Source organism: Molothrus aeneus, chromosome 3, assembly GCF_037042795.1.
Source record: "Molothrus aeneus isolate 106 chromosome 3, BPBGC_Maene_1.0, whole genome shotgun sequence".
Taxonomy (NCBI): domain Eukaryota; kingdom Metazoa; phylum Chordata; class Aves; order Passeriformes; family Icteridae; genus Molothrus; species Molothrus aeneus.
In genome coordinates this window covers 87396995-87417254 of record NC_089648.1, presented here as the reverse complement: position 1 = coordinate 87417254, position 20260 = coordinate 87396995, and the positions used below count along the sequence as shown (strand labels likewise).

At 41.3% G+C, this 20260-nt stretch overlaps 1 protein-coding gene across 1 annotated transcript in view; it reads right to left on the bottom strand.

Moving 5' to 3' along the window:
- Nucleotides 1-18266, bottom strand: part of HCRTR2 (hypocretin receptor 2) — a 34748-nt gene extending 16482 nt beyond the window's left edge. Inside the window, 5 exon segments of the mRNA XM_066545881.1 lie at nt 2375-2618; nt 4056-4234; nt 17727-17914; nt 18116-18236; nt 18239-18266. Coding sequence (XP_066401978.1) covers nt 2375-2618; nt 4056-4234; nt 17727-17914; nt 18116-18236; nt 18239-18266 — 760 coding nt within the window.
- Between the last annotated feature and the right edge of the window lie 1994 nt (nt 18267-20260).

Here is a 20260-nt window from a genome sequence, read left to right as displayed (position 1 = left end):
TATATATATATATATATAAAATCCTCATTGATAAAATACAGTTAACTCTACTTTTACTAGGCAATTCCATGATTTTGAGAAATCTGCTCATAATTTAATGCATATAAAGATTCTTCTTTCAAGTTACTATGATAAGCTATTATTAGAACATGGAGATTTTTTAAGGATATCCGAAATGCACCAGCAGAATAACTAGCAATGATGGTGCATCACCATTGGAAGAATTATTTGTTTCAGCAAGATAAAAATAGGATTGTTATCTTTCAGTGGAGTAAAAAGCTTCCCATTTCAGAAAACTTTTTAATATAACATTATTATTTTCATGCTCAATATAAATAATAATTTTGAAAAATTGGAGTGTTTGTACTCCCTTTCTGAAGTCAGACACAGAAAAATTGATTCTATACACAAACACACTTGCCTTTATTATAATCCCCTCTATCTCTCCAAACATCCAAGTGAAGGGACACATCATAACCTGAAGACCAGTAGATTTAAATTTAGACAAATACACTCCATAGGAGTAGAGTCTTGCAAGCACATGGGAATTTGGGTTGGTTGTTTCTTGTTGGGGTTGTTTTGAATACTGGGTGCTTCAGCTCAGGCTGCAACTATTTCAGCACAACCGAACAAGAGGCACCGTTTAAAATATTTCTAAACCTACTACAAAATCTGTAGTTCAAAAGCAGCACTTTTCCATTGGGAATCAAAAAGTGGCCAATACAGATCTGGAAATTCTGAGATTACATTCCCTGATGAAATGCTCTCTTGATTTCCTAATAAATTAACCACATCCTTTTCTAGGCTGAGATTAAAAGAATCTTTGCTGCAGAGTTAACCCTGAAGTGATGAAGGCATGAATAATTGCTTCTGCACCAAAATGAGTGGGCAAAAATTGTACTTGGAATGAATGCTGTGAAAGAAAATAGTAACATAACTACTGCAGTATCCTGCAGCAGAAGGGGATACAAAATTTTTCACAGATGAAGGAAGAACACCAGAAGTAAAGAGCAGATTTGTCCTCTCCAATGAAACAGTAAATTCAATGCAGCTTAACAGAGGCATCCTCTCAGCTATGAACTTGGAGCACACCTTTGTCAGCAGTGAGTACCAATGAGCTAGTGGCCACCTCTGCTCCCTTGCCTTGTCCCAGAGGACTAACTGGGATGAAGGAGATAAAGAACAGGGAATGTGATACCCAGTGTCTTCTCATTAATCCTCTGGTGGCTCTGTGTAAGCTGTTAGCAGGAATGGAACTTTCAGAAGAGCACATGGAAGAGTCCTCAGCAGTTCAGGCTGTTTAAGCTAATTTATCATGATAATTAAACACAGGTGAGCCAGTTGTATTTTATCACAATTGTTTACAGGACTGGAATCTTCTACAGAGACAGCTCTGGGAAAATATCTGATTGTGCTTCAGCCGGACTCAAGGCTATTAAACAGGCACCTTTTAGTTATGTGTTTTGGCAAACTTGGCTTTATTTTCCTGTGTGTGAAGAATGGTATTACTGATGGCCATTATATCCAGTGTCAGAGTCACAGCATGTAACTCATGCTCTCTGTTAGCACTGGAGGTGTGCCAAGGCCCACCAGAGTTGAGCCCCAGCCATTCGGGTGGGTGGCTCACACCACTTGCTGTGAACGAAGACAAAATAGAAGTAGTTACTCCCTGGCAATCCTTACAGCTTCAGTCAGACACAGAACATGTTAGATTCAAAGTTCCTCTGGAAAGGCAGGGTTACACTTCTTGTATAGATTAATTTGTGACTGATCACTTTCACAAAGTTGTTTAAATTATTTTGTCCATGACAAATTTCAAATTTTAGATTAACTCACTACCCTGTCTTGGTGACATCTCTGTAAATTCTGCAATGACATGCAATTTCCATTGAACTCCCAGGAGATACCTATAAACACGAGTCAAATGCCAGCAATTAGCAAAATATCAGGTGAAAAGAAAATCTGTTCTTGCATAGTTACTTCTCAAGGCTAAGTACTGAAGTCTTTGTAAACCATCAATGTACATCAGTCACAGAATTATATAAGCATCAGCATTGAAGGGAGGGAACACTTCTGCCCTCTGGGAAGCATTAACATGGTCAAGACATTAGTCAGCCTCATTCATTTAAACTTCATTTAAAATGTAATTTAAGCCTCAACAACACAAAAGAAATTCACAGAAATTTCACAAAATTTGAAAAAATGATAGCTCCTGGAAAGCTTATATAATCAAGAACATTTATTGTTATGTTTATACAACTTGACTTCATATTAACATCTCTTGATATTTTGATTACTTCATTTAACACCTCCTGTTATTTTGATTACTTTACAGCAGTACAAAGTCAGCTTGTATGGTCAATGACAGACTCACCTCCCCAGTGCTCATCACACACTGTGAACAAGGTGGTTTTATTGGCTAATCCTGGGAACACACTGCTGCACTCCATAACAATAGCCTGAGGAATCATTATGATGCAGGACACAATCCAGATAATTATAATGCTGTTCCTTGCTCGCTTGGCTGTGCTTTTAAACATCAAAGGGTGACAAATTGCATACCATCGATCCAAAGCAATGCAGCTGAGTGTTAGGACGGACACAGACACTGAAACTGTCTAAAGAAAAGGAAATATTATATAAATATAAATGTGGGGTTTTTTCCTAGAGTTTAAAAAATTATTTATCATAATTTCCCCCCAGAATTTTAAAAATTATTTATGTTTTCAACACAGTTCTTTATCTGCAATTGTTAAATAGACTCCCAGAAAAAAAGACTACTTTTAAAATAACTTCTTACAGAATTACAACAGATATCCTCATCTGCTGTACTCCTACTAGAATCCACAAGATAATTCACACATTAAGATGCTAAGTAAACAGAATGGGTGTTGCAAAATCAAATTTTGAAATAGAAAATTTAATCAACTTGGAATGTATAAAACTTTATCTGAAAAAACTTTTCAAACATTAGACAGTGAATTTTATCTTTTTTCTTTGTAGAAAAAATTATTTGTTGGTTTCTATGTTATATTAGCATACCAGAGCCATCATTTTACTTTTTATTTTTACAAGAACAATGAAACCCAGGATCTCATGAAAAAGTCCTTGACAACAATCAGCTTAAGGCAGACTAAAATATTTTACCTTTTATTTAGTAAAGGAAATAACCTATCACTTCAGTTTTATTGTTTCAATTTATATGCTTGGTGATCACTCACTCTTCAGATTTTCTTTCACTAGAATGGAGGTTTTGAAAAAAAAAGTTGTGATTTTGATTGTATCAAGTAGAGGTTGTAGCTGCTGGAGAACTTTGCCTTTGACACTATATTTCTTTGGCCATCAAGGTATCTTCTGCAAATATAAACTGTGCTGGAGGCACAGAGATGATGATCTGCACACACTCTGAGTACTGCTTAATTCTTCTGAATTTTAATGACTACAAAGCCAAGCACTTGTCATTCTAGTTTACCCAGTCAGTTCATCCATTCACCTATTCTTAGAAAAGGTATTTATCAATCATTTTGATGTAAATGATTTCAAAACTAGTCAAGCCCATGGGTAAATGAGAAGCAATTATTGCTTAAGGCAGACAATCTGATCAACTCCCAGCGAACCTGGATACTTTGACACAAATTCAGTAAACATAAAAAAAGTTTATACTGCCTTCAGAAGTTGGATTCTCTGTCCTAGACACTTGTGTAGCTGTTCAGATCCACACAGAGAGAATATTAATGAGTTTATTTATGTTTACAGGTATTTTTATTGCTTTACATCCCTTCTGAATCATTAAAAAGATCACAAAAAGTAAAGAGCATAGAAAAATGTTCCAAAAGATGCATTTTTGAAGGCCAACAATTAGATGGGATGAAAACCTTGATTCTGCATAATCATATTCCCAAGTGGAACAGTCTTTTAGGCCTCAGTATGTACTCTGAGATATCTACTCAGTATCAGGTATGGACTTCCATTGGATTAGAAGTATCAGGAAGACGCTGTTGTCATTTCTGGTTCTCATAACATGGGTAATGTGTACACAAACAGAAAAATAATACCTGTAAGTAGGGAATCACTTTACAGAGGGTCTGCCCAAAGAACCACGTTTCTGTGATGTCCACAACTAAAGTTGCTGGAAGACAAGTAATTGTGACCAGAATGTCAGCCAGAGAGAGATTCACTATGAAGTAGTTGGTAACGGTCCGCATGTGATGGTTCTTCCACACTGCAAGGCAAACTGAATTTGGAAAGACAAGTTAGTGAGATGGAAATGACTTAGGAAATGCTTTAAGAGGAAAACATTTGACTTCGTGGAATTAAGGAAATATTTGTGTCCTTTGTTTAACACAGAATATCTGAATATCCAAGAACCATGTGTTTTCTTTTAGAGTAGAAACAAGAGGGTACATGTAGACAGATTCTTATTGCACAAAGAAAGCTTTCCACAGACTGCAGGGTGGGAAATAATCCAACATATAAAGCATCTTCTCTGCTAGTTAATCTTCACTAACTACTCAAACAACTTTCTTCATTTCTCTTTTCAAGTCATTGGCTCTAGTCTACAGCAATACACATCTATACCTGTAAATGTTTATCTATTTTCTTATAACAGCATGATACTTAAATCAAATTACTGCAACACAGAATCTTGTAAGCTGGACAAATATAATTTTAGAAAATATTTTGCTGGATTTAATATGTCTATTGCATCTGCAGAGAATCTGTAACAATTTTCTGGGTAACTGTTATTTGAATTAAGTTAATAAAAGTAATTTTTGCTGTATTAAATGTCACATTTTTGATGGTGATCAAAAGCAGCATGTAGCAGGCACTTTATAAGATGTGCCTTTAAGGCTTGTTTTGTATCTTTTATGTCACTCTTTTTCACACTGAAAGACTTTTAGAAATTAAACAAATCAATCTTTAAAATCACTACACTAAATTCATAAGCTGCTGAATTAAAAATGCCATAATTAAGTCTAGGAAAGTAGCAGAAAAGTAATTTTTAAAATAATTTTGGAAGTCAAACCCTGAGTGACTGGTACAATCAAAAGCTTTTGAATTATTTTGATTTTTAAATTCATTCACCCAAAGATCTTTAAAAACTGATGCCCAAAATTTTCCAGAAACACCACAATACTTTTTGTAAGACAAGAATACAATTCATTGTACATCAAAGGGTCTTCCCTGCAAACAATTATTCATCCATCATGCACATCTAGATGAAGATTCAAAGTCTCCTAATCTGTCAGGATATAGCACAGTGCTTAATTTAGATATACTAAACAGATCAGAGAATGTTAAAAAATAGAGCTAAAAAGGTCCTCAAGAGGTTGCCCAAATCTAAAATGGAATCTGCCAGAGTTAAGCCACTCTCTTATAGTCATTAAACTATCTAAAACAGCTGGGAAAAAATACACAGACTTTAAGGCACATAAGCTCTTGAGATCAGATGCTTCTTTAGATCCTAAGAAGAATGACGTGCCTGAAAGCTTCTGTCTATCTTCCAGCTCTATCAGTTATCTCATAAAATATATTCATTCATTCCACAAATCTTGTCTTATGTCTCTAGAACAACAGAACTACAGCAAGACTACAACTAAGCAACTGTTGGCAAGTTTACATTTGAAAATGTGCTATATTTGAAGATACCACACATCTCTTAAATGTGTTGCACTGTTTCGTTATCTTCCCTTCCCTACAAAAAAAAAAAAATTCTTCTCATGTCTAATCTACATTTTTTGCTGCTATTTGTATACCTTTTTTTTTCTGCACATAGGCAGAAATGAGGAAGAGTTTTTTTTTTCCTGCAGCAATGCTTCACATATGTAAGGATTTTTGTTATATATTTCCTCAGAACTTCAGAGCTCTTAATCTTTTACTCTCAGTCATTCCTAGAACTTCTGCAATCATCCTTGTTGCTGCTCTCTGGGCACTTTCAGATGGAATTGAACCTTTCTGGTGAGAGTGCCATGACCAAAACTGGTAGAATATGCTTTCAAGATCTTACCAGTGCAGTGTTGGGAGCTGAGATTGCAGTACTTCTTCATGGGGGATATGTTTAGACACTTAGACTAGGACACAGAGAAAGGGAGAGGCTAGGTGGCCTTTAGTTTCCCTAAGACCAGGTAATTTTATTAACTCTCTTAAGATATAGGCTTCCAAGGTTCATCTAAAACCTCTGCTGTGATGCAACATATGCTCTTCATATATTTTAATGTGTTGCAGAGATAGCTCTGGATTCTGTCACTTGTATAAATTTAATTTTTACTATATATGTATCATGCTGTCATAAATGCAAATGAAAACCTCTCTATAAAGATCTTCACTGTTCTTGGACTGGTTTTGAAAAGAAAACAGTATAAATTTCTTCTCGTTTTCTTCCTGAATACAGAATTTCAGATTTTCTTCGTTTTGTCCTCAGATACCTAAAAGGCAAGGCTTAAAGGAAACATCATATTGATTGCATTTTCTTCCCATTTGGAAGATTTAAAGGACCTACCAAAGTAATTATCACTACAGCATTGCGTGATAATTGCAATGCTGATACAACATAACAAATCAGAGCTTTGTCACTGTCACTCGTGCATGGGGTAACCACAGTTATAGTCTGATAGTACAGAGGCAGCACCTGATAGGGAACAAATACCTTGCTGCCCCTCTGGAACGTTGTTTGCAGTTGGAAATGCAATGCTGGGGGAAAAAAATGCAAAAACCATTTCACTTTTGATAATTTTAATATTTAACTCTAAAAATTTGAAGATCTGGACATTTACTTATGTCTTAAGTGCAATTCATATTGAAAGTATGGTACTGTCTTTTAGTTGGACAAAAGTTGATGTTAAGCAGCAATGTTTTGCTGGGCTTCTTATTCTTTTTATCAACAGGCAAAAATTAAATAAAAAGTTGTTTAAAAGTTCACAGTTTGGCTACTTTTTTCTCATATTATGGTTCCAACAGTCCTGTGTTCTACTCAGTTCAGACAACTACATCATTTACAGCCATGGATGTCAGTGCCTAAAGGTGCAAGGTTTAAGCAGATATATTTGGTCTTTGACCAGGCCTATTCCCATTCCTGTGCTGGTCCATGTGAAAAAGACCTGAACATAAACATTATTTCTGGTAAAACAAATCCATTAAATTGACAAATATGAGGTCAATCTCACTGGCAGCCAGCTGTATCAGAAATCAATTCATAGCATTCTGCATGTTGAGTTCAAGGCTGTACGAGCAAATGAAACTTTGTGATACCCCAGAGATCTAAGAATTACTACCATTTTCATCTCTGACACAAAGAAAGTGAAGTGCAGAACAGAAGTTGTTAAAGGCCCTACAGTAAATCAGACACAGAATGAGAAACTTGGACTCCTAATTCCCTGTCGTGTACTAAACCTTCCAGATCCCACTGCCTTAACACAGATGGAATTCAGATGAACTTCAGTATTTGCTGCTCCTCAGAGTAACATAAAAGACTGTGCCTCTTGCTACTCAGGGTGTAGAGTGTTCAGGAAAGCCAAGACACAGAAACTACCCCTGAATTCCCTTGAATTCTAATCTGTGGGGATAGGCACCTGGAAGGTGAAAAAGCCCAATAGCTTACAAGTATAGAAATGCAAGATAATTTGTTACTTTATATTTCTCTGCTTATGCTTGTATATTTCCCCTTTTGACCTCTTCTCTTCTTCACAGCATAAAATATTTCCCATTATTTTTATGGTACATAGCACAAGAGCACCTTAATCAGCTTTAAGTTTACATAAGCATTTACATACTACCATAAAAAAAAAAAAAGAGAGAGAGAGAGCCTGTGAAAAAAAGCCTCTGAAGAGGAAGTATTTTAAAACCAAGTCAGCTTTCTCTGCTCTCATTGCCCTCTGCTGTTTGCAGTACTGTTTTGAACCTGCCACAAGCATTGGTAACATTTTCTTTCAGTGCAAGGCTAAAAAGCTGTGAGGATCTGCTATGAGTTATTTGAATAGGACATAATGATAAAAAGTAATAAATAAGTCCTAAATGACATAAAGTTAGTTGAATACATTCCTTCCAGACTCGCTCTTTCTGAGTTTACTACAGTCCAAGGTGACTCAGTAGTCTTGGACAATAGCTTCATTGATAGTGTTCTAGCAGCTCATCAAGAAAGATTCTCTAGCCTGTGCCCAAAACCTGCTATTTTATAGGCATGAAAAATAGTTTGACTATGCCACTGAATATTGTGCAGCTAGTGAAGTGTCGGAACAAAGGAATTTAATATACACACTCCTTTAATTACACATTTTCATCCCAGACAGGTTTACAGAGAAGCACTTAGCTCACACAGAAACACTCAAGTAACAGGCTAGGAAAAGAAAGTTCCATGGAGGTTAAATGCCATCTGCCTGCCCAAACAGAAATAGCAGAGAGCTGTGAATTTCCACTTATCCTGAAGAACAGAAGAAAGGATAAGAAAGTAGTAAAGAGTCTCAATTGGGCGTGTATTTTACCAAAAAGTACTTCAAAATCATAAAATAGGAGATGAGGCCAGCAGCAGCCTTCCTAAAAAGCTGGGAGATACCACTGTGTTAACAGGATGCCTGTTTAGTTGGAGCACAGGAGAGTGGCCCAAACTAAGCTCTCCATCAAAAAATCTGTGAAATAGAAAAATAATATGATAAAACTTCAATTTAACATTATGTGCAAAGCTTTTATTCAGCCTTTGATGTTCCTAGCTATAAATGGGACTGAGAAAGAAAGTGGGGAAAGTGATGTTAACACAGACACTGAAGAAAAGGATTAGAAAGGAGAGAAATGTAAAAAAGCAGTTATGAAACATGCTTCTGCTGTGCATGGTTTTCCCTAGTGCTAATGGAACCCAATTACCTGTCCAATGTATTGTATAATTTTCCATATTTTTGCTTTTATTTTACAAAACCAGTGGGAATTAGAACTATTCCTGCAAGTGCAAACAGGCCGGCCAGGTTTCACCAGGAGCAGCTGTTTTTCTAATGGCTGTTAGACTGCCCCAGATCCCTCATCTCACCGGGGACATTTCACTTCTTCAGACTTCAGCAGAGCCTTAAAAAGCGAAGCACTTGTTGTTCCCACCTCTTCCACACAGTGTCAGTAAAGGCTCGGAAACCAGCTGGAGTCGCCAGGCTGAAAGCGTTTGGAAAAATTTGTGGAGGCTCTCCATAAGCCAGGATAGTTCTGTGATGACGAAGCTGCTTTCTGGACCCATCCTCCCAACCTGATGATCTCCCACTCCCCAAAACTTTCACAGGAAATTCCCAACAAGGACAAAAAAAGGTAAAAATCGAAGTTAAAATTTAAGAAGGATTGCTGTTAGAAATCCATCAAGAAGGCTTCACCTCATATTCCTGAAGAAAAAAAAAACCTTCTCTAATATGACAATACAGTGAGATTGGTATTTTTCACGTACAAATTTAGTCCCTGTGGTTTAGTGTCCTGAGGCATTTTAATTAGAGGCTGTAATGGTGTTTAATCAATTAGCACAGCTCATTGTATCTCAAGCTGAATATGAAAACAATAAAAAGGCTCCATCTGGTATAAAGTGCAGCTGCTTGCCTCCTGGAAGATTTATGCTGTCTTGAGCATATTAAACACTGTGCTGCAGTCCTTCCACTGGTGGATTCCTGGGTCAGCTGTCAATTTGTTTTCTACCTGTCAACCCTAAATCATTTCCCTTACACTCCAGAAGTCTTGTCACCCTCTTATTCAGTGGGTCATCTTTCAGTGCAACTTCCTGGCCAAAATAGAAATGCAATTTCCATAACGAGCAATAACTGACATTTTCATATATAAAGGAACGACTTTATCTCTTATCTAATTTTTGATGAATAATAAATCCCAGATGGAAGTAAACAAAGAATTATCATATTTCATTCTAAACTACAATGATTTTATTTTGCTTTGGTAATTCAGTCTGACAACTGTTTGACTGAAATGTCATAATATAGTCATCCAGATGTTATTTGGAACTGATGCTGTGATTATAAGACCTGGTAATCAGCATCTCCAAATGCATTAGGCAGAAAGCTTCTAAAAAACTTTACTCTTTCACAGTATTTTACAACCATTGACAAAACATGTGATAAATAGTTTTCTTTTTTTATTCTCTATCTCCTAAACCACCCACCCCCAATTGTTTTCTCCTCACAATGAATTGGTTCTCCATATGGAATTCTTCCTCTTGTTCTCTTTTGGTGATACTATCTGCTGCAAATCAAGATCTGAGTGGTGGGATGTCAAGCAACACAAGGTTGAATGGAAGGCTAAGTAGATATGCTACCAAAGGGAATTCTGGAGAGCTAGAGCCCCTGTGAAAACACTGAATGTATACTGCTGGAAGGAAAAATGCTGTCATCAAAACAACCTTCATTATGAATGACTCCTGATTAAGGATTCTTCTGCTTTGACTTAAAAGTCTAAAAATTAGGTGCTTAAGACTAAGCTTATTTAAGCTTAGTTTCTCGTGAGTTTTTCAGTAATTTCATTGATGATCTTGATTAAGGGGAAAGAAGCACTTTAAATTGCAGAGGATATTTAATTAGGGGTTTTTGAAAGCAGCAATGAGAACAAAAGATCTAAAACAAAGCAATATCTTCTGTGAATAGGGATCTATCTAATCCTTAGGCTGTCCATCTCTTACCCACTATTAAGCTCTAAGCTCACATATTACTTCATTTTTACATAACTAATCGTATCTGAAAGAAAGGAGACCAACATGAGACCAGGCTTACATTGAAAAGTAATAGAAAGAATGGCACAAAGAAAATACGCTGTTTTATACAATGTTTATTATAAAGGAAATACTGAAGAAAAAAAATCCTGTGTCTGGTAACAATGCCTGGAAGATAAGAACTGTCCTTGAATACATGATGTGATAGCTAAAAAGACAGACAATACTCTGTGCAAAGGAATTACATGGCCTACCAGTGAGGCAATAGCTCCACATCAACAGGAAACACTAAATGCGTTCAAACATGTGTGAAGAAATCCTTAGGAACAGGACAAAAGGAGCAGGTGGCTGGGTCATGCTCCCTATGTCTCACATATAAACAAGTGTGCATGTGTAGGTTCCATCACACAGGAAAAATACCAAAACTGTAACAAATGTAGTTGAGTAACATAGAACACATGAAATCCCAAAGTATTTTGCTGAACATCAGCTTCATTGGAATATACTAATGGAGAACTGTCACCCACAAAAGACAGTGAGGATCAACATAAATAAAAAAACAGATAATAGCAACTAGTTTGCTTGCAGCAATATGTTTTCTGAGGTTTTCTACCTACCACAAGTTCTATTGTACCAAAAAGTTAAGAGTTGTGGGTTTTGGCTTACTCAACTGCTCCAGCACACTCCTAAATCTTAAGAACTGGCTTATCAAGGCATTAGAGAAGAAAACAAGAACTGAATTTTGTGTAGTGGAAGCCTATTTGTAGGGATCACAACTGGGAGTAAAAGCACAACCATCTAATTGGCACTGGAATAATTTTCTAACTCAGCTACATTACATAATCTTAGGCATTCAACAATCTAATGGAAATGGAAGTCATTAGCAGAGAATCAGCTATGCTATAAAAACAGACTGCCCAAAATGCCTGGTTTGGTCAGCTCTAGAGGAAGTGAAAGGTTCCATCACAGAGTTTTCCCAATCTAACTATATTGATTAAGACAGACAGATTGGTTTAAAATATCCACCCCCCCCACCCCCCAAATCACTACCAGTATTACCTGGCAAACCTACTCATCTCTGCAGAGCTGGCTATACTGATTGACTAGATGTTTAATAACAATAATTGGTATTATTACAAATAAAGCCTACAAAATCTTTATCTACACTTCCTATTACAGGTTGAAGAGTTAAAAATTTAGATGTCATACTGTATATGACACTGTGATAAAAAGATTTCACACTCGGCCGATTCAGTTGAAAGCTGCATGACATTAAAATGAAGGTGTGCTTCACAGCTGAAATGCTGTGCAACTTTTAAAAAATATGCTTCAAAAAGCCTCCATCAGTCACTGCAACATGAGTTGCACTAGGAAAAACCTTTCCATGTCCACGTCTGTTTCTACTGGAGATGTAAGACTTAGTGCCTTTTCTGCAGGATATACAAAGAAAATACAATTCACTATGCTAGTGACATGCTCCAGCAAATATCTTGCATATTATACCACTTCTGAATCTGTATCACAGATTCTCATTCTCATTGTAATATTCCACAAAACTAGCTAAAATCCTTGCAGTCCTACTGTGCTAAGAACCAGGAGAAAGAGCACAGTTCTGTCAGAGCTGAGTGCACCCCCAGGCTCTGCTACCTGTGCCCCCTGCCCAGGAGCTGGCTGTCCGTGCTGGAGGCCAGCTCTGGCATGGGGCAGCATGTAAGCTGGGACCAGGCTTCTGGGAACAGAGCTTTTGGAGTTTTGGAGTACTCTTTTGGGAGTCAGCTTTTTGCCCCAGAGCTGCAGTTAAGCTCAGGCTCTCACACTAGGCTCAGGCAAAGACCTGGTTGCAAGCATGGTTTTGCCTTGCTGAATTTGATTGTAAAACTCATCCACGGACTTGATTTTCTGGCTTAACCTCACACCTGTTTTATCAGAATAGATTTGTCTGGTGGTTGCTGGGAGGTGACTGAAACCTGGTAAACATCCTCAGACCTACCAAGTCTCAGGCACTGTGGGACTGTGTTGGTGAGTGCACTGCCCTGTGAGTCTTGCAGCTGCCCTCAGCTCCTGGCATCCCCTCCCCTGGGGAACAGTCCATCATAGCTCTTTTCTGACACATTCCACTTGTGAGACAGGCAGTAAGTCAGCTGCTTATGTCCAAGAATACAAATTTAACATGCAACACAAAAAATAAATTATGCTTTAAAAACAAAAAAAAATCCCAAACTCTTCAATTTTTTTTTCTTCTGAAAAATGGTGAGTAATCCCTATATTATGCAAATAGCAATGTACTTTAGTTGATACTCAAACTCTACTATAAATTGAGCCCATACATTCTCTTAGGTAGAAAAAAATATATACATATTGTCTCATTTCCTATATGCTGTCTTCTTAACAGTGATAAAGCCATTCTAGTTATTCATCCAAGAGATAAAGGTGACTCTCATGCTGATATTACAAAGTCCTTTCAATGCCAGGTTCCCCAAGGAATCTGAAAAAAATGAAATGTAATAATTTAAAACGTAATTAAATGAAATATGCCTCATCTACAGCAAGAAAATAGGATTCATGAAGATCATTTAGGAGAATACATGACTCATCCAATTCTACCAACATAGGCATGTATGCCTAGACCTCAGTATTCACTGGATATCTTTAAAATTACAGCAGAGCAGCATTTGAGAGAGCTGCCTATTCATAGGCATTGAGCAGGACTGGTATTAGAGCCATACACTGATTTTTTTCTGCTCTAGCCCTAGAAAAATTAAATGGAGGCTGTTGAACTCTATGAGTCAGACTGTGAACTCTTTGAAGAAAGGAGCATAGTTGGGTTCTTACAGATCTCAGGAAAACTAGCAGTTACTGTAAAACAGATAATAAATAATACATCTATCCAGAGAGGGGTAAGTCTCTCTCAGTCTGAGCGGGAACGAAAAACAAGTGTTACCAAACTGTGTGAGTAAATAAAGTTTCTGAGACTTCTCATTGATGTACTTCATGGCCTCTTACCCTTGGAAGCCAGCAGTGTTGAGGGCTTTCAAGCTGGGCACTGGCAGACTGTATGTGCTAAAGACTGCAGCTCCTGCCAGCTCTGAGAGGGGCTGCTGCCAAGAGCCCCAGCAGCCCAGCTGGGGGGATGCCAGAAGGTTGCTTGTTTTGCCTTCAGTCCTTGATCCAACCAAGTGATCTCTGCTGCACATTTTCATTTTGATGAATGCATGTTCCCTGAGAAAAGCCATTTCATTAGAAAAATCCTGACCCACATGAATGAATAACTTCAACAAGGGTCATTTGCATTCTTCATATGTATAAACAGACTTAAATGTATGTAGTTGTACATTACCTTGTAGTCTTACTCCAGTTATTAACTACTGCAACTGATCAGCCTGGAATGGCATCAGTAACCAGAGACCTTCAGACATCCTAAAAATACCTTTTCTTCTTTAATTATCTAGTTTCCAATTTTCAAGCAATGTTTTTAATTACCTGTTTTCAAATAAAGAAGAAAAAGGTCTTTGCAGTCAACATACATTCTACATTAAGAAGTTCTACATTTTGCACTAGATGTGAAAAGAAATTGCAAGAGTTTCATTGAACTGCAGTAGTAAAGAAATTTTTTGGTCTTATTTGCAAAACAGAAAATCCTTACCCTCCACACTTGTTCTGCTTCTAGTGATAAATAGTGACCCAAATAAAGAAGAAAATAGGTTAAATCATCATGCTGATATTGCCATCTAGATTTCAGATTTCCTTAATGTTCATGTAAATATATCATAAATTCATCTTAAAATATGTTTCTTTTCCTTGAATTACACTGAAATACCTGGTGAGCAGCCAACCCAGGCATACAAGAGAATAATTGACGTGAAGCACTGTGTGCGATACTGAAACCTGCATTCAAATACAGAGACTTGCTAACGTTTTTCACTTTAGCTGGCGTGTGCAGCAGCTCGGCCAGTTTGTGTCAACTCTCCTAACTAAACTGAAAACTAAATAGCAATGCAGCCCTTGTTATATGCTATTATTAGTGGAATTCCTGCTGTGTATCTCACTCAAGAACCCAATACGTGTCAATCAAAGTTCAAGCTCCTGATTCTACCCTTGGTTGTTAATTAACTGTCAGAATGCTTCAATCCAGTTTATTACTAATATCTAAGGAATGTGCTGTGCCTTCCACTTGCACAGACACTCCTTATCCCATGTGAGCGCACAAACCAAGATAAGAAGCAGAAATGTAATTTTCAGCACCACATACGGAAAGGGAGGGTTTTCCCCATTTACTTAAATGTTATTTGAATAGGATGTGTTAAAAATAGAACCAAAGCATTGACTCCACATGTCATGAGCTCCTCAACACTGGGCAAATGTAAGCAAAGGAACTCAATGCATCATTAAGGATGACACTATAAAGCATTAAGGATGATACCATAAAGCACCAGAAGCCACTAAAACATTCTTTAGAAGCACTCCTGCTCTTCTTTGAGAAGGTCCATGACTAAATCCAAGATTAGGCTTGAATATGGATTTTTCAAGCAGCAGAAATCAGTTTCTCAGGAATGTCAACATGTGTACTGATCTACACCAGATTTCACATGTAGTAAAAACGTTCCTCAAAAATGTCTTTGTAAAGAGCATTAGATCACATCCATTTCTCTCCTCAGAATCACATGAGCCTGCAATCAGTGCAGTGTGAGCTTTCTTGAATAAAGATGAGACAGTATTCGGCTACCAAGCCCTGCAAAGACCACAAACAATTCCTCCATGAACAGAACAGCAATATGGAGCAAACAGCTTGAGGAGGATCATAGAATCATTTGGGTTGGAAAAGACCTTTAAGATCATTGAGTCCAGCTGTAAAGCTGAATGATCTATTGTAGGATTTACTGTGATTTAGAGGAGTGGACAGAAAAGTGTTCAGCTACTTCTCTGTCCATTTTAAGACAGAGATTTGCTACCATGTACTACAACTTGGAGAGAGAGATTTCAGAGGACAAAAGGTGGACATTCCATCCAGTAAAAGATGGAATCCAGCTGGGTGCAGAGGCAGATGCCAGTTTCCATCCCAAGCAAAGAGTTAATGTACACAAATGCAAGGAAAGAACAGCTGCACATCCCTAGTGGAATAATCTCTATGTGTGAGTGCAAAGAGAGGAAAGCTTTTCGCCTCGTGGCTTCAGAGGGGAAAAGAGCAAAAGCTCCTATAGGTGAAGATTTGACCTTGAATTTTTACAGGTGAGAGGACAGCATTCTGAAGCTTGTCTACAGTATCGGTGGAGGATAATAGGTAAGCACAGGTGGTTCTCCTAAAATAGTCTTTGCTCAAAATCATGAAAAAGGACAGCTTTTATCCTAGTTTAAAAATAAAGGGCCATTATCTTTGCCAGGGTTATTATCTTTACCCTGTCGATCAAGCTGGCTGCCGAGCAATGGACTGAGCAAACGTGCACACAGGCACTTAGGGCAACGCGACAGAATTACTAAAAAAACCCAAACCACTATCATCAATCCGTTGAAATTTTAAAAAACGCATTTAAAATATTGCCTTGGGCTGCAGTCTCATTTGCATCTCACTTCGGGAAGCCTGTAGAGTTTGCAGTGACAGCCCTGACACGCACAATTCCTTCTGAAAAACATGAATGAAAGACCCGTATGGCGGGGCGGGGCCCAGCGCGCTCCGTTCGCGGCAGTATCACGGGATGGACACCGGGAATGCCAATGGCCTGACCGCAGCACAGGGGGTCCGCCTGGCGGAGCCGGCTCCGGCGGCCACGCCGCGTCCATTCACAAAGGCAGAACTGCTGAGGGCAGCGCCTGCTCCGCTCCCCCGGCCACCCGCAGCCCGGGCGGGGGCACGGCCGCCTTGGGACGGGGGCACGGCCGCCTTGGGACAGGGGCACGGCCGCCTTGGGACGGGGGCACGGCCGCCTTGGGACGGGGGCACGGCCGCCTTGGGACGGGGGCACGGCCGCCTTGGGACGGGGGCACGGCCGCCTTGGGACGGGGGCACGGCCGCCCCAGGCGGGTGTGTGCACACGGGTGGCCGCCCTCCCCTGCACCAGGGAGGTTCCTGTTCCGAGAGCCCGGCGAGAGCCCCCGCCGTGGCGGCAGCGCGCTCGGGGGAGCGGAGAGGAGCGATGGGGGGCGGTGGGGAGCGATGAGGGGCGGTGGGGAGCGATGAGGAGCGATGGGGGGCGATGGGGGGCGGCGGGGGGCGGCGGGGGGCGGCGGGCGGGCTGCTGACGGCCAGGCTCCCGTGCCGCTCCCACCCGCCGCCACAGCCCCCCCGTGCCCTCCCTCTCTTCGCTCTCCTCAGCTCTCCGCCACACTCCAGCGCCCCCACCGCTCCCTTCGAGGCGGCCGCCGAGCAGCGCCGGTGCCCCCGCCGCCTCCTTCAAGGATGAATGGAAGCGGGAGGAGGCGGGCTCCAGGAGAGGCGCCGCCCCGCCTCGCTCCCTCAATGAGCGCCCGGGAGGGGCCGCCGCGCCCCCGCCCCCGCTCCCAGCGCGGGGGTCTGAGCGCGGCCGCTGCTGCGCCGCCGGGGAAGGAGCCGCGCGTTCCGGCAGCTGCGGGGCCCCGCCGGCTCCTGTCGCGGGCCGGGCGCCGTCCCGGTGCCCGCGTCCCAGTCTCTGTCCGGGAGAACCGCCCCGCGCTCGATATTCCCAGTGCCGGGCCGGGGCTCCGCGAGGGAGCCGCATCCTCCCGAGCGGGCTGCGAGGCTGAGCCGCCGCCGTGCCGGGAGGGTTCAGCACCTTGGCCCGGGGACAGGGGCGGGAGCCGGCCGGCAGCCGCGGCTTTCCGCCGCCGGGCCGCCCCGGTGAGCTCCGCCAGCCCACTCCCCGTGCCCAGCCCTGGACGCCGGCCGCCGCCGCCGCAGCCCCTCGCCCGCGTAGGGGGAGCGGATTTTTTATGGCCCCTTCCGCGCAGCCCGAACTTTCCCCCTCGGCTGGGGACTGCCGCCTTTCCAGCGGGGTGTGCCAAACCCACCGCGGTTTCCAGCCACCCTCCGCGCAAAACCCATCTCGGGAAGGGAGAACGGGAAGTTTTGGGGAGCTCGACTCACCCAAGACGTTCCCAACGAGAGCCACAATGAATACGACGATGTAGCCGGCGATCAGCGCCCATTCATATTCCTTGGGATGCAAATACTCCTTCCAGAGATAACGCAGGAACTCCTCATCATCGTAGTCGGAGGAAGGGGTTAAAAGAGCCTCCCGCGTTTCATTTAGTTCCGACCCACTCGTCCAATTCCTGTACGGAGGGGAACCATCCTCTGGTTGAATCCCGGACATCCCTAGTGGTTATTCCCGAGGCTGGGGAAAAAACAACAACCAACAAACCCAAACCCAGACCCTCTCAGAGCATCCGAGCTTTCTCCCGCCCGTCCATCGAGGCTTGTGGTTGCCAGTGCGAAAAGCGGGGTGTGGGGAGAAAAATGACGCGGGAACTTACGGGAACCAATGCGGGAACAGGCTGGGGATCCGCGTCGGTCCCCAACCCGCCCTGGCGAGCCTTTTCCCCGACCGGGCAAGGGGTGCAGCCTCCGCGGGGGAGGCTTCACCCCCTGCACCTCGTGGAAAAGGCTGGTCGGGGTAGGCTGCATGCCTCAGGTGCCGGAGTGCACCCGCCCCCGCTGGAAAAGTCACGTCCGTTTCAGACGATGTCGATTTTTGTTCCCAAACCATGCACATGCACCCTCACACACCCCCGCATCTCTGCACGCCTCCCCCCCCTTCCTCCCCCCGCTTCAGCTCGTCCCCAGCTCCTCATCTCTCCCCCAACCCTACTTCCAGCTTGCCCATCCCTCTTCTGACTCTCGGCTTCTCCTCGGTTTCTCACCCTCTCTTACACAAGCACTTCCCTTTAGACTTTTTTACATTAGATTCCAGATATATTCAAGATATTTGTAAATTAAAGGCTATGGAAGGCTGTGGTGGGAGGAAGCACAGGGTTAAAGGAGCCATTAAAAAATCAGTGGCTAATGAGGCTGCCTCATTTCTGTGCTGCTTTCAAAGTTAGGCTAAAATGGGAACAACTGTGGGTTTCCCAACACTGCTGGGAAAATCCCTAAGAGGACTGAGCAGATAAATGGGAGGTTTCATTGGATTTGAAGATTTGAGACCTCACTGTAGCTTGAGTTTAGCATGCATTCACTGCGCCGAGGATGTTTCAGACATCCAGCTTGGGATCTCGATACAGCAACTACCCCTCAGCCATTCTGAAATGGGCTCAGCTGGCAGAAAGCAGTTCAAGAGAACCCAGAAGTGCCAGTTAAACAGCATGATAGGTTTCCTGGCTTCTGGTCATTACTTCTTGAAATATTTTCATACTTTGCCAAGTGTACAATCTCTAAAAGAGAAGGGATAGGTCTGAACTTGTCCCTCCATGACTGATAAAATCCCCTCTTACTCAGGCAATCTGTTCACTTCATATCTGAATAATTTAATGAGTCTGATAAAAGTGCCGTTTCTATTGGGATATGGCACAACTAGCTCAGTCAAGCATTTCAATGCAGGGTCTGCACCTCCATAGAAATGGAGGAAGTGTTATGATGCCACTCTGCTTCCAACACAAGCATAATAGAGAGGCAGATATTCAATCATTAACACTGTATATAGAGTGCTTAGCTCTAGACAGTCCTTTAGGCTACCCAATTGTTTTTTATCAGTGTGCAGCCTTCTCTACTGCCTTCAAAGTTCAATGCAGCATACCTGGAATACCTCCTCCTATTTCTATAGACCTACTCACTTTGCTTTAGTTCCTTTTAAAACAAAGAAAAAAATTCTTTCCTATTCCACAGGGAACTTGAGTGAACCTTTTCGTCTAAATATGTTATAGAGTGAAATGTACTCAGACATACAGGTAGGATCAGCATCTCTCTTACATAAATTAGAAGGGTAGAGTTTGAAAACACCATAAACAATGATTAGATATCTGCAGCTAATGAGAGTTGAAGTATGAAGTTTCTTAGTTGAAGTATGAATTAGTATGAACTTAGTTGAAGTATGAATATTGAGAAGTTATTTAAACTCTCCTGTGGGAGCGTAGGATTACTTGGTACACAAAAGGAGCCCTATTTAAGGAGGTTGTCATGGTCTTTGCTAGTGGGGAAAGATTTAGAGAATGACCATTTGGTAATCAATAACAATCACACTCATGCTCCAGCTTGTTTCCTCTGCTAAAATGTTTGTAATTCCACTATTTGCTTCCAAGGTGCAAAAAAATAAAGTAATATCTTTTTTGACATAAAGTTTCTTTCTCTGTCACCAGTAGTGACTCCACCTGCAGTGCTGCATGCAGCCCTGAGGTCCCCAGCACAAGAAGGACATAGACCTTTTGGAGCTAGTCTGGGGGAGGGCCATCAGAGGCATGAAGCACCTCTCCTATCAGGAAAGGTTAAAAGAATTGGGATTGTTCAGGCTGGAAAAGAGATGGCTTAGGGGTGACTTAATTGTAGCTTCCCAGTACCTGAAGAGAAAGATGGAAAGGGACTTTTTACAAAAGTATGCAGTGAAAAGACAAGGTGGGAGACAGATTTAACCTGAAAGAGAGTAGGTTTATACTAGACATCAGGAATAAATTGTTTACTGTGGGGGT